Raw genomic sequence first — 15,886 nt, 5'->3', positions numbered from 1 at the left:
AAGCGTGCATAGGATGTTCCTTAGCCATATCAACTGTCAACGTCTCTGAATGATGTTTTCTTCAACTGACTGCTGCTTTGTTCTTCTCCATAATTCTGCCGGCCAGCGGATCTTGAGGATCTTCCTGAGGCAGGTGTGAATTCAGACCTGGATTTTCTTTGTGGGGGTGACAGTGGCTTGTCAGGCCTCTGCTCTATAGAAGAGTATTCGCTTCACGATAGTATCGAAGATCCTAATCTAATGATGGTGATGCCAGCTGCACTGAATTCCCATATGCACTTCAGCTCATGGAAGGTTGCTCGTGCCTTACCTTCTGACGTCTGTATCCGTTCGTCCATGGTTATCCAGAATGCTGCCGAGATAGGTGAATCTGTCGAGCGCCTCGCCGTTGACTATGATGGGTTTGTCCTTGGATGTTTTGGACTTGAATACATAGCTTGTCCCTCTGTTTATGAGGCCCAGACAAGCTGAGTTGTCCGCTACCATTTTGGTATTTTCCTGCATATTTTGTTAGGTATGTGAGAACAGATCATCGAAAAAGTCGAGGTCATCCAACTGTTTCCAAGGTGTCCGCTGGATTCCGTTCCGCTTCTGATCCGTTGAGGGCTTCATGACCAATTGTGTGGGCAGCAGGGATAGGAAAGGTGAGAGTAGCAGCCGTGCCTCACTCCGGTTCACACTTCGAAGACGTCAGTGAACTAGCTAGCAGATATACGTAGTAATAAAACGTAAACCATTATACAATGTTGAGTTGTTATTATAATGAAGTAACAAAGGCGAAGTTGTTACAACGCAAGGTGTCGTTGTCTCATAAGCGTATACGGATGAAGAATCCTATCTGCAACTTCACTGTTCGGATATGCCAAACGTTCTATTTTCGCACGACGCGGCTTATAATGTCATGTCTTCAGTAATTATTAAGAAATAAAGGACAACAGTTTAAAGTAGTGTGCTTCAAGTCATGTTAGTTTTGCAGACAGACAGAGACAGACAGAGAGATGGACATATGGACAAAGGAAGGGCTTGACTGACGGATATATGTAAAACGCAAACCACAATCCGTATACCGAGTTGCATGATAATTTCTTATGTACTTTCAAAGGTATCAACATGGTCCTTTTTTGTCAACAGCGCCCTGGAATTTGAGCGGCAAACTAAAAGATTCGTGTATATTCCTCACATTTCCTTTAATATGCATACAACGTCAATACTTTTTGAAAAACCGCGCTACTAAGTTTGCCGTAGGATTGACTGACGGACAGACGAACGTACTTACAAACAAACGGAGGTTCACATGTAGTCACCTTAAGAAAATTTCTTGTATGCATAACACATCATAAAAGTCCGAAATAAGGAAAACGTTTTAATACAAAATAATAGAAATATGTGCATGTAACGTTTTATACACGCGTATGTGATATGTAAATTTACATATTTACAGTCTGAAAAGACAAAATACTTAAAAAAAAGCACAACACACAACAGTCGCCAAGGTAGTAAAAAGCGTGAAATGCATATACATTGCAAACGTATTTTCTTGTTTACTCGCAAAATAACTACTATTTTTATTTGCAGTAACATTTCAGAATATACCGTTCAAAAACACTTTCGTTTATATGAGGTATAATTGTAAAGTCAGTAACAACGCATCATACGACATTATTTTTCACATATCACATTTCTGACCGTAGTAAGATAAATTTCATGTACCACAGGTCTTGAGCAATTATCAATTTTTAGCATAGGTGCGTTTACGCACCTATGCTTATGGTATATACCACATTTCAAAAATCCACATCCATCGGTTGCCCTTTATGAAGCCTTACCTGATCAAAAATCAGACGAAATATCTATTTAATTTAGTATATGGTCATTCTTACAATTTTTTTTTTAAACGTTTTTCTAACGTTTTCTTCCAAGAATATTGCTGACACCGTTTTTAGTGAATTTTTCTATGACCGTTTTATGTCAAAAAATCTTCTTATAACCTAAAACAAATTTCGTTCGTAAAACAATTCTATCTGCACTATAAATCTCAATCTCCTACGCAGTGGCCTCCCTTATACTAGAAGTTACTGACCGGGCGAAGCAAGGGAAGTAACTGCTGTGAGGAGTTTCTATAAAAATCTGCATTCAGAAATCTGTATTCAGAACTCAATCTGTTGTGCACGTCTGCATCTAACGCTTACCACAAGTTTTACGACAAATTCTTGACGCAGACGAATAGGGTAGCGTCTATTTTCATTTGTGAAAAGAATAGAGAAAAGAATCGATACAGATCTGTCCGTGCTTAAATTTTGAAAGGCTTGGGTAATTATTTTTCATAAGCGTTTCAAACACTGATGTAAATGGAAAGATTATCTATTTAAATAGTCTGTAATTGTTTGAAATTATTGATTTGAGAATTCGCGGATGGCGATATCAAACTACATTATACCACGTGACGCCATTCTTCCCTGTATCTTGCACCTATGCTTTTAACGCCATCGGCGCTCTCGTTTACACATCGCAGTCTAGTCGTATCAGGTGTCCAAATAAGTTCCGAAGTCGAATTCCTTGACGTTTTTACATTCTTCTGGATTTTTCCGGGACAATAGCAGACCAATTGTCATCATCGCAAGAGTGCTTAATTTTTTCTCATCATACTTTGCTATCAAGTAGAGATGTTTAAGACCTTCTACCGCAAATAAAATGTTATCAACACCACACCAACCCTTGGTAAACAAATATACTCCAGTCGACATGATCTCATATAGTCAAAAGCCACACATTAATGTATATATGTTTATTGAAAGCATAATAATACTTTCAACAGTTTCATTGGCATGTTCTAATACCGATGATGATAATAATAATAATATAACATAAATGTGGCTGGGAACGCGATTTTGACTATTCTGGTAAAAAAATGACTCTTTCAGTTAAGCACATATTATGAAAGTGTTACATCTTAATAATCAAAATCTGAAATTTGAGCATCGAATTCCTAAAAATGACGAAGTTATGCCATTTGTGTGTATCATGCCACAAACGTGAATAGCGCCGTTTTGTATGAAATGACGTTTCAAATCAAGGAGTATCATTACAAGTTATGCTGATCAGTTTGTGTTGATACTAACTCCATTGTTCGCGTATGTGGATGAACATTATTCATTACAAAGTACAGAATTAATCGCAGTATTATAAATCATTAAAATCTCATGGTTGCCATGGAAACAAAAGTATTTTGTTCATATTTATTACAATTTTGAAGAATTTGAGACAAAAATAACAGCAAAATCAACTAAATATGCTCTTGACAGATATGGAACATGGTAAATATATTCATATTATTCAAAAGGTATTGAAATTTTCTGGCAATATGCTGTGTTCAGAAATTGAACAATTTGTATAGCTTCCAGCATGACACAAAAAGAATAACTGCTAAAAATACAATTTGTGTTGTGCATCTTTACTGACATATATATATTTTTTGTTTTTTGTTCAACTATTGATCAAATTAAAGAGAAAACATTAATTAAGTTGACACTTGCTATGGAAACAGTAAATTGTCAATTGCATATACATGATGTGTTATCAACAATGTATTTATAGTCAATAAATAAACAAACTTAGCATAAGTGCAAATAGAAAAAATAATTCACTCATTGCATCATAGGGGTTCAAAAACCTCCTTTTTGACTAAGACAAAATTAAAGAAATAAACACTACATATTTAATGCAACACGTCACCATATCTTAACTTAACACAACAAAATGTTTGTTAAACGTTAAAAAATAATATACACATAACAAAAACACATACATTTACATGCACATTACATATCTTGATGTCAATATGAACTACAACAGTTTAAGTGATATTTTTAGAACACATACCTTGCAACCTTGCAATACAGTGTATTTATTATGATTTAAAGAATATTTTATAGTGAATATCACTATTATCATTAATCATAACATAGATTTAATGTATCTGATTTAGTGTACAGAATACACAAAACTGCAAACAATGTACATTATATTCCATTATGATTTAAATACTCATACTGTAACATGCTTACTACGTTTTCTTATGGATTGCAGAGTGATAAAAACAACACATGGTACGAATAGTTGATTTTATGTGCTACAAATTCATGCATATCAATCAAAATGTATTTGTGGTATTCCTTGATGAACAAGAGCTGTCACCATAGGATGACTTATGCCCCCTATAAACGCTTGATAGATGTTATGAGCTTTTTTCAAAACCTAAACGCAGATTTCGAAACCTAAACGCGGACCCTAAGTTCAAGGTCACAGGGGTCAAAATTTGTGTGCGTATGGAAAGGCCTTGTCCATATACACATGCATACCAAATATGAAGGTAATATCTCAAGGGACATAGACGTTATGAGCATTTTTCAAAACCTAAACGCAGATTTTGAAACCTAAACACAGACCCTAAGTTCAAGGTCAAGGTCACAGGGATAACGTTTTCGTGCGTACGGAAAGGCCTTGTCCATATAGACATGCATACCAAATATGAAGGTTATATCTCAAGAGACATAGAAGTTATGAGCTTTTTTCGAAACCTAAACGCAGATTTCGAAACTTAAACGAGGACCCTAAGTTCAAGGTCAAGGTCACAGGGGTTAAAATTTGTGAGCGCATGGAAAGGCCTTTTCCATATACACATGCATACCAAATATGAATTTTACTCGAATTTTAGAAAAAGATCCTTACTTTACTATGATGAACTATTAAAATTAATAAACGTTAATTTATCCCCTCACAGCAGTTGGAGGCAACCATTATAGAGCGAAGCCCTACCTTTATAGCAAAAATAACGCATTTTGTGTTGATATAGACCAGTAGCATGCTTATGAAATAATGTATTTTACAAATACATATTATCCTTTTAAATGAAAGAAAATACTTCAATTTCTTCATAAAACCTTATCCCTTTACCACTTAGATACGTATTTTGACCCATTTGTATTCCAGTTGAAAGTTAAATTTAATTTAAGACCTTTCTTACTAGACTCAAGTTTTCAAAGCTTCATTTCCAACCCTTAGATACTGATGAGCGTCAAACAACATTAAGCCTGAACAGATTGCTAGCTACTCGCAGGCTGATCTGGTTTTATGCTGTTTGCACATAGCCAGTTTCACTTTGCCTCTGAGTGGGAAAGGGTTAAATAAACAACGTTGCGGTATACACATTATTCCTATATTCCCAACAACAAAAAATTGTTACAGTCCCCCCCTCTATTAAGAAACCCTGAGCTTTATATATTTTCCCAAAGTTTTCGTTTTTCCCGATTTACCCCTTATGATGAAGTTCCCGCTTATTCCCTGCAATTCTAAACATGTTGTGTGAATTTTGTGATTTTTCTCAATATTTTCAAAGGAATTTTATTCTTTTATGATCCCCACGCAAACCCTTCTATTGTACAAATGAAAATGCTTCTCGCTGTCATTTCTTACCAATGATACCATTTTCTTTACAGGCATGTGGTATATTTTACTGTGAACATATAACATCATAACATAGCACATCCATCACCTTATTAGTCCCATGACAAGCACGACAAGAAGCCAGGGAGCGGCCATTCGCGCTGCCACCGATGTTCCGTCTTTAGGACCCGGCAGATGCTCGGAGCCGACGCAGTGATGGCACGTAAAGAAGTTCTTCGGGTCGAAGCGGAGCTTGACGCTGAGCAGACGGTCATAATTGGATCCCCAGAAGTCCTCCCTCCAGTAGGGGTTGTCTTTCCACGCCTCGTTCACGTACATCCCGCGACCGTACCTACAGATGAGAATGAATATTTCAGAGAGGTTCACACACCATGCCGATACCGAATAAGCAGACGACATTGAATATTTCAGAGGGTTGGTAAAACATGCCGAGACCGTACCTGCAGACGACGCTGAATATGTAACAGATGTGGACAAGACATGCTTCTACAGTACTTACATGCAACACAGAATATTTAACAGAGTTGTAAAGCACATCCCGTTACCGTATCTGCTGACTACACAATATGCCACAGGGGTATACAAAATAAATCTACCGTAAATGCAGACGACATAGAATAGAGGTGAACAAGAACCCGCTACCATACCAGAAAACATTGATACTAGTATGTTAAAGACATGGGCAAACCAATACGCTAACGTACCAGCAGACGACAAAGAATATGTCACAGAAGTTTAAAAGTATCCCGCTACCGTGCCTGCAGACGACATGCAGTAAAAAAGAATGCTAAGGTTTTAAAGCGATTTTAGGGCGAAACTATGCCTCAGTGCCCCACGGACAAATAACATCCCCCCCCCCCCCGTATAACTGCTTTAACATAACATTGCCATTAAGCTATTTTTTTAAATGTTAAAAATCCATCATTTAAATGATAATGTGTGGCACAACGATTCATGTCTGTTTATAATAAAACACTAATGAGCCGTGCTCTGTGTAAAGGAGGTCCAATGCATGTGCGTAAAGTGTCATCCTAGATTAGCCCGTGTAGTTCGCACAGACTCATTTGGGACGACACTTACCGCTTTCATGATATTATTCGTTTGAAGAAAGTCTCTTCTTAGCAATAATCAAGTTGATGCGGAAAGTGTCGTCCCTGACTTTCCTGTACAGACTACACAGGCAAATTTGGGACGACACTTTACGCACATGCATTAAACCCTCTTTTCACAAAGCGCGGCTCTAATACATGTAGTAATTTGTTACTGTAAAAATTCCTGTTTTGTCGTAAATTGCTCCATTCCAGGACTCCACCTGTTCCCGAAATTGAAAAAAAGATAAAATACAACGAATTCAGTAAGATATTTGAGAGAAGAGCTCGAACGTTTCACCAAGTACATAACTAACAAATTAACAGGATTACAAGTAAACGTATGCAACGTACATTTCAGGACATCTAAGACGCTATGGACCTTTAGCCCATGGCAGAATGTTAGAGGAATTAGTATGGCGAGTCTTAGCAAAGTCATGGCTAATTGCATACTTTCGGAGACCCTCTGCGAATGGCCAGAATCCCTCAATTCGCTCCTGGTCCTTGTTAGGCTGATCCAGGAGATCTTTGTCCGCGTCATTCAAGACAATGCCGCAAGATAGACTCGTTATCGTGGAGCGGTAGCCCGGATGTAGCGGGGTGCCGCCTGAGGGCTCATTGGTCGTTTTTCCTGGATATATGCACATAATTATTATTACATACTTATTGGACATTATAGCAGCGGATGTGTGATTTTATTGTAGTATTCTCTGTATTTCTGTATTTAACCGTACGTTGTTCGGAATAAAATAAAATAATGTTTCATCACGCTTACCTCCAAGAGTAGCTCCCGTGCACGCCAGGTACTCAGATGTCAAAAACAAGCCACTGTGCATAAAACTCACAAACTCCTCCGTCAATAGTTCCGGTTGCAGAAGACTGTTCGCCAGGTACGCGCGCGTTATCGGAGGATCAGCAGCGTCTTTCTCGAAGTCCCAAAAGTCGGATTTATTTGCAAACGTAAACGGAACGTTCGCAGCCGTAGCCCAGTCGGTGAATGACTTGAAAACTGCCTTTTCCGTGCCATCCCAAGCGCCAAACTTGTTGAAGTACAGACTAAGAAGCCCTCTATATTGAATGACGCTTTCGCCAACTGGAAAGGTTCCCGGGCCGTTGTTGATCATCCAGTAGCCACCCCATTGAGTAGGCATTGTTACAATAAGATCCCTAAGCAGTAGCATGGTCGCGTTGAAATAATTGATGCCAAAAGCAGGAATGTCAATAGCTATGGTGGACGCGAAGGTTACCATCCCTTTTGGCATCGGATGAAGACGGAACAGGAAGTAGACAACCACCCCGAATGAATGGCCACCGCCCCGTAGCGCCCAGAACAGGTCCCCGTTCTCGACGTACTGGAAGTTTCCGTCGTAAGTCTTAATGACTGTTCGGGACTCCGTGCACGTGGCGATCGAGCCGTCGGCGAAAACGATCTGCAAGGAACAAACAGGTACCGCGAATAATGCTTAACGCAGAATCAAACTTAAGGCTAAACTTTGAAAATAAGCCAATGAAAATGATTGTTACATTTGAACATAGGTAACCTTTGGTTAAATGGTGAGATCGATTCAATTATTCTGCCCCTCGTGACCTATCGTAAAAATAGTTATAGTATAAGTTTTTTATACTTCGTGAATGTTACATGAAACATTCAAAATAAATATATCAATACAGTCTATAATTACATTGAGCACTGGGAAATCTGGGCTCAATCGATGTGCATAAAGTGTCGTCACGTAGTAGCCTGTTAAGTTTATACAGGCTAATCACGGACGACACTTTCCAATTTTATGAATTTTTCGTTTAAAGGAAGACTATTCTAAACGAAAATCAAGTCTAAATAGAAAGTGTCGTCCCTGGTGAGCATTTGTGCGGACTATACAACCTAACCTTGAATGATACTTGACGCTAAAGCATTAAGCATGGTTTATCAGATCTCGGCTAAATTACATTTGTGTAATTATACAGAGTATGTATATAAAGCGTCTGCGCATAAGAATGACATCTTCCACAATATGTTCCCACTTATATGCTTCCTCATTTTAAAAAAAGATCGATCATACAAACGTTCAGCGTCTCAATCAAGTGCGGTCATTACCTGAACCTCGAGAAGATTGTCTACCGCGTACCCCAAAGAGCGAGACACGGGGCTGTGACCGCCTCCAAGGGTGTAACCGCCAGGGGTCACCGTGTGGGCACTTCCGCCCACCACCACGCGACTCACCGCGTTCAGCTGTAAGACATAAGTAAACTCTTAATCTCATTAGACAAATTCTAACGTTTGGCTAAATTATGTGTAGCTGTTATGATACGGCAACTTCTCATAAGAGGTCACGTTCCTCACAGCTATGGGTCAAATAGCTCCACTGCCTTGTGGATGCATTGGGAGAGGCAAAGGCTAAGGGGTGATACCCCGACAGAAAACCGCTGCTGCCTTGCAGTCCGTCGTTGGATCGACAAAGGCTAAAGGAGGGGTAACCTGACCAAAACCTAGAGAGTTAAAATCAGAGATGCTGGGCCTCTCTTAACCAACCACAGCATCATGTAATTTCCACAATGACTACACAATCAACGATGTGGTGGTGAGTCTTTGGGATCCCTCGAGTGAGATTCAGTGCCGGGCTCTGTGCCTCGACAGAGTGCACCCAAAGCTACTGGGGGTCACTCCTTCAAAAACACCAAGAGGAGAAGAACATGCTTCAACCAGCCAATGAGGATAAAAGTTCAACGTTCCTCACATTTCAGTTAAACGGTTACTTAAACCCCAAACCCCAGTTGTGTTTTTTATCCAATCAAATATCTCGTTATGTACATGCCTTAAGCATTTTCCCTACCAAGTGAACCTACTAAATACGTAATTTTGAAGGAGACTATTTTCTTGGTTATTTAAAGTCATCTAAACCAGACCTCCTATGACAAGTTATAGATCAAGTCACTCAAGTTACTCACAGGCTGTTCTGATTTTATGCTGTTTGCACATAACCATTTTCACTTTGATTCTGAGTGGGAAAGGGTCAATAGACAATCTGGTACAGCTGTCGAGATTTAATCTTTATTTATTTAAATCTTGAAAGTAGAAGGGTTAAGTATAAAATGTTCACAATCATCAACATTCAATCTTATTAAAGGTTTATATGTACATATTATTATAATAATAATAATAATAATAATAATTATTATTATTATTATTATTATTTATTATTATTATTATTATACCTGATTTGTATAGCGCTCTTTTCACACATAGTTGTGCGTTCAAAAGCGCTTCACATGAAATTACATGACGTAATTCAGTATAAAATACAACGTAACCATATAACAAGATGTATAAACATAATAGGTAAAAACATACAACACGGTTTAAGGAATTCATCTAAAAGTACTTGAATTAAAAAATCAGTTGATTAAATGTACATTCCATTGATAAAACGGACCCTTAAACAGAGCATGACATTAATTCAACAGTGGAATGTTAAAAGCTTAAGGGGAAAACAATATGTTCTGACTGGTAAAACATGAAAACGGCTAACAAAGAATATAACATGAGTTGATTTGTTTTGTGATCTAAGTGATCTTCTTGGTTTATAGATGCTAAGCAAGTTTCTGATGTAAATTGGTGATTGGTTGTTGAGTGCTTTGAAAGTATGAGTCGTAATCTTATATTTTACCCTGTGTTGTATGGGTAGCCAATGTAGATCCTTAAAAACAGTAGTCCTTGAGATAACTCTAGCTGCACAATTCTGAACCTTCTGAAGTTTATCTAGTTTGTTTTGCGGGACACATAACAGCCCATTGCAATAGTCCATCCTGGATGTCACCAGTGAGTTGACAAGTGATTTTGTGGCATCTTGTGTACATAATGTATTGTCTAATATGACCAATTTGGCGTAGCTGTGTGTAACAAGATTTACTGATAGAGTTTATATGTGCACCCATGCTCAATCGGGAATCAAACCAGGCCCCTAAATTTCTGACACAGTCGGATGGTTTGATGTTTGTGTCACCTACAATAATGAAAACATCACTCACATGTTGAGAATTGTGTTTTGAGGAGAACACGATGACTTCTGTTTTTTCGGCGTTCAATTTAAGCATGTTTGCATTCATCTAGGAAGTTATGTCTTACAAGCATTGTTCTACGCGATGAAATGTTTCAGTGCACAGTACACTTTATCCGTGTTTAATAAACTTGAAATGAGACATGAGAAAATTATCTTCTATGATGAAGGTATTTCAACATAAAAAAAGAACGACACATCAGTACATACTAGGTCAAAAGTATTTATAAACATGCTTTGCGGTGTCATATAAGAGTGCCTTATACGGAATGATAATCTATGTGAACGTGACTGAAGTACTATTTATATTTCTTAAAGATCACGAAGACATAAATCTCGTGACATTTCGTACTATTAACAATGCTGACATGAATACACAATTGCCACTTAATTTTAGATCTTTAAACTTCGCCATAAAATGAGTCAGCATTGATTACCCAAAATGACTCAAACTATTTTAAGTATCTAGAATTTTAATTATAACATGACCTACGCTTCAGAAGTGAACTAACGTTATGCTCAATTTTGTTTAATGTATATACCTGTTTAATGCATTTAACAAAATACAGGTTGTATCAATCGTTGAAATAAAAAAACCCGTATAACGCTACTCGCTGTTTCCAATACCATATTACCATACCAGCCGGACTACTTCGACCCATTTAATGACGTCACATTCCGCGCACCGAAAATATAAATATTTTATATTACGAAATATATTACGTAGTACATCGTGTGACGTCATTTCTGTGACGAAACACAATAGTTTTATCTAAACTCTCTGCAATTTAAGGACCTGTCGGATGTGGTGTTTTTTAACAGTAAACTATTTGTTAAAAAATATCGAACGAATTCAAAACGTATTTTGGAGTGTGTGTTTATTATGCTTAAATGTTGATTTCGATAGGAATACAATAAAATAGTGTGGTTTAAACTAAGTTTCGATAAAGACATGGAAGAATAGAAGTGCAAGTGCATATCGTTTTACGTTTTTGTTTTAAACATCGGAATAAAGTTGTCAACTTAATTGTTATAAACATTTGATTAACGATGGCATTAAGGTAAGCGTGTCGGAAACCTGTGTTTTTCTGGTTCGAATGTTTGCACGTTAATTTACATAAACTGTATTTATACGCGTCTTAAAAACTATGGCGTACCGTTTTAGTCATTGTTTTGTCAGTTTTGTTAAAGTAAACAATACAATTGTTAACTGTTTTCGTTAGTTGTTGTATATAATAAAAGGAATATTACGCTAGTCAATGGTTCCAAGAGTTTGTATCACTCTCGTGGCCTGTGCTATTTCGCATCACACACGAGGCTCCGCCTCACACAAGCCACTCGAGTGATACAAACTCTTGGAACAATTGACTAGCGTAATATTCCGTATTTATTACACTGGTGTTATTACACTTGTTATACAACTGTGAAATGACGTCATTTTATGATGAAATGACGTCATCATTCCAGCGAATTTCTTCAGTGAAACTCTTTTTCAATGTCAATAAACGGTGAAAAGAGCATAAACAAAATTGTTGGTCATGTTATAAATAGAATCTTAGATTCGTGGTCATGTTTATTGAATTTATTAAACTCGTCATCATAATAAAGATAAAAACTCGGCAAGCCTCGTTTTTGTCTTCATTAATGATTTAGATGACTTGTTTAATAAATGCAATACAAAATGACCACGCATGCAAGATCCTTTATATATATTTAATTTGACGATAAACAATTTCAGAATCGGTCTTGAAAACTGAACAAAAGGAGTACCGGTACTGTTTCAAATTCAACTTCAACTATATCTCACCTTTTGGTATATTTCCTGCCACTGTAGACCGGTTTGTACTTTAACCGTCCCGTACTGAGACCGACTTGAGTTGAGGTCGATCTCCATTTCATTCATTTCGGAGAGATTAATCAGAAAACTCCCCTCCCACGTGGATCTGCCCATGTAGTCGTGACCGGAACTGCGCACGGTCACATGTAGGTTGTGCGCATGGGCAAACTTGACCACCGCTTGGATGTCCTTGGCGCTTTTGACCATTGCTATTAGGTTCGGAAACCTATGCGTTACAAAGCAGGGGTAACATATATTCAACCGCAACTATTACAGGTACAATATTTTCTGCTATAATAATGCGGATATCGAAAAAAAGGGCAAAGGGATGAAAGGCGGAACATTAAGAACTATTATCATAAATCACGTTGATAAATGTATAAAATTACATAACACTTTAAAAATAACTACACGAAAGTCTGTTTAGCATTTTCATGGTAATGATAAATGCAAACGCATGTGTTTATAGTCTGATTATGATACTAGACTCATCTTCAATCGACTTTGACATGTACCCCCTCTATAAGTCGTCCTTTTAAATTCGGCGCAGTATGCAGCCGCGGCACATTGGCTTTTTTCCCTCACAGGTACCCATTTATACTCCTGGGTGGAGAGGGGAAAGGGTGGGATTAATTTTTTTGCTCAGGAAAAGTCCATGTGCTGAGCGGGATTTGAACCAGGGACCGTCCGGTTCCTAGACCAGCATCATACCACTAGACCGGTCCCACTACGTCTTTAAACCCATTTATGCCTAGCGTCTAGAAAAAAGGCCTTGGCAAACAGCGAAGACCCAGATGAGACGCCGCATGATGCGGCGTCTCATCAGGGTCTGCACTGTTTTCTTACAAGGAATTTCTGTAAGAAATATTCTCAATATAGAAATAAATATACTAGACATCCCTAATTTTGGAAATAAATTGATCCAATTTAGAAGGATGGGAGAGTCCACTAGGCATAAATGGGTTAAGTGTGAATGGTTTCTGACAAATAAATGCATTAACCTATGCGATACAAAGCAGGCGTAACACATATTCAACCGCAACTATTACACGTACAATTATTTCTGCTATAATTATGCGGATATCGAAACGAGAGTAAAGGGATGGAAAGTCGAAACATAAACCAATTATGATAATTCATGTTAACAATTTAAATAATGCAATAACAATTAAACTACACGAACGCGTTCTTTAGCGATTACATGGTAAGTGTGAATGGTTTCTGATCAATAAATGCATCACATTGAGTAGACTTTGCCTGAATACACCGCCGTTCGTTCTTTTTTAAACCATAAAGTCTACCTTTGTTCGAGCGTGTTATACATATGTGACTGGTTCCGATACTCGTCCATGGCCGGAAGTAGCAGCCGCCCTTCCATCTGCGTGTTAAGCGCCGCTAGCTGCTCCTGGGAGGGGTAGCAGTCGTCACCGGGACAGCAGCGTTCCCTGATGATGTCGTTCACGTCATACCCGGTGAGAGCTGACGCGATGGAGACAAGTACAGGAAGAAGGGAAAATGCGGGGAATCTGTGATTAAATGTAACCAGACATATTTCGGAACATTAACTTGGCCTCCGTTAACAGTATAAGCGATTTGGTATTTGTCCACTTTATAGATACACCTATAACCTGGTTAAATATGTGTTAACAGTTTTTCATGTTAGCTGATGCATACTATGTATAATACAATGTATAAAATTAACACAGATAACGGCTTCCAAATGGAAACTTACACGATTTTTCTAAATTCTTATTGTTTAACACAAACAGGTAGGTATATTGACTACTTTTTTCCGAACTAGAGCACACTTGTATAATTGCAAACAGAAGAATAAGAAGTAATGATTGTATTACCCCTGAAAAAATGAAGATAATCTATCTTCTTATATTATTGCAATAAAACAATTTTGACGTCAGAAAGTCATACAATTTGAACCTGTAGCTTTTGTCGTACAACTAATATACGGTAAGTTTTTATTATCATCAGTTACACTCGACATGTGAAAAGAACGTGGTTTATTAAACAAACAAAACAAACGTTTAATTTGCATTCCTAACCTATGAACATGTATAACAAGTAACCAATCGTGATATATCGGCTATCTCCGGACTCCTCCGTAAAATAGTGATTTATGGAATAAATCGTCTGCTGATCCAGAGTGAACAAATAACGTAATGTTAATCGACTTAATATTTTTAAGACCGGGTGATCAGTATCTCTTTCTCCTCAACCGGTAAATTTAATTAAAATGATACAAATTACCCACCTCATTTCCGATGTTGTTTTTTTATTTCTATCCTCAACCCATAGGTAGAAACTTAACCAAACATGAGCTTAAAAACCTAGTCGTGTTTACACTTTGACGAATCAAGTAACAAAAAATGCACGCTCCACTAACCCCATCACTGAAGTGGTTATATGCGATTATAACCAAAGAGAAACTGCAGATCGTCATAAATGACACGCGTTATGCGAAAATGGGTCTTATTCATTATACGACAAGCCTCTGGGGTTGCGCAGGACCATGTCCGCTAGAAAGTCACTCAAGGTTTTGTGGACTAGTTATCGGACAGGGTAAATACTGACTAGACCGCGTGGATGCGATTCAGCGAAGATTATCCAAAATGTTCAGAAACATACATTCTCAACCCATTTAAAAACGTGAGAAACTTTATAAGTTGTGGCCTGGTGGAGTTTTAAAAATCATTTCGTTGATTTTTTCCTGTGTGACGAAAACATTTCTACCCAATTCTCATCATACATTAGATGCTGCACTTACCCATTTTTCTCTTGCCGACGTAGTAGATAATTTTGCATTTTTCCAAAAAAGATGGGGCTTACATGATGGCGCTAATGATAGTATCAATTAACAGTCCTATCGCAATGACATTATCACATACATTTGATTGATCTTCTGTTCTTACAATAGACATAGCTGAATCCTCTGTTTTAACAAAATACATAGCTGAATCCTCTGTTCTAACAATATACATAGCTGAATCCTCTGTTGTTACAATAGACAAAGCAAAATCCTCTGTTCTTACAATAGACAAAGCTGAATCCTCTGTTCTAACAATAGGCATAGCTGAATCCTCTGTTCTAAAAATAGACATAGCTGAATCCTCTGTTCTAACAATAGACATAGCTGAATCCTCTGTTCTAATAATAAAAATAGCTGAATCCTCCGTTCTTACAATAGACATAGCTGAATCCTCTGTTCTAACAATAGACAAAGCTGAATCCTCTGTTCTAACAATAAACATAGCTGAGTCATCTGTTCTAAAAATAGACATAGCTGAATCCTCTGTTCTAACAATAGACATAGCTTAATCCTCTGTTCTAACAGAAGACATAGCTGAATCCTCTGTTCTAACAATAGACATAGCTGAATCCTCTGTTCTAACAATAGACATAGCTGAATCCTCTGTTATAACAATATACAT

The 15,886-nt window shown here is 37.6% G+C and overlaps 1 protein-coding gene across 1 annotated transcript; it reads right to left on the bottom strand.

Moving 5' to 3' along the window:
• Window positions 1-2,770: 2,770 nt before the first annotated feature.
• Window positions 2,771-14,807, bottom strand: LOC127842409 (uncharacterized). The gene is made up of 7 exons (XM_052371897.1): window positions 14,710-14,807; window positions 13,745-13,969; window positions 12,414-12,669; window positions 8,647-8,781; window positions 7,327-7,981; window positions 7,005-7,182; window positions 2,771-5,794 (listed from the first exon to the last, which is right to left on the bottom strand). The coding sequence occupies exons 1-7, from the start codon at window positions 14,712-14,714 to the stop codon at window positions 5,548-5,550; spliced, it is 1,701 nt and encodes a 566-aa protein (XP_052227857.1). The 5' UTR covers window positions 14,715-14,807; the 3' UTR covers window positions 2,771-5,547.
• Window positions 14,808-15,886: the final 1,079 nt, after the last annotated feature.

Source organism: Dreissena polymorpha, chromosome 8, assembly GCF_020536995.1.
Source record: "Dreissena polymorpha isolate Duluth1 chromosome 8, UMN_Dpol_1.0, whole genome shotgun sequence".
Classification (NCBI taxonomy): domain Eukaryota; kingdom Metazoa; phylum Mollusca; class Bivalvia; order Myida; family Dreissenidae; genus Dreissena; species Dreissena polymorpha.
This window is presented reverse-complemented; position numbering and strand designations above follow the sequence as displayed.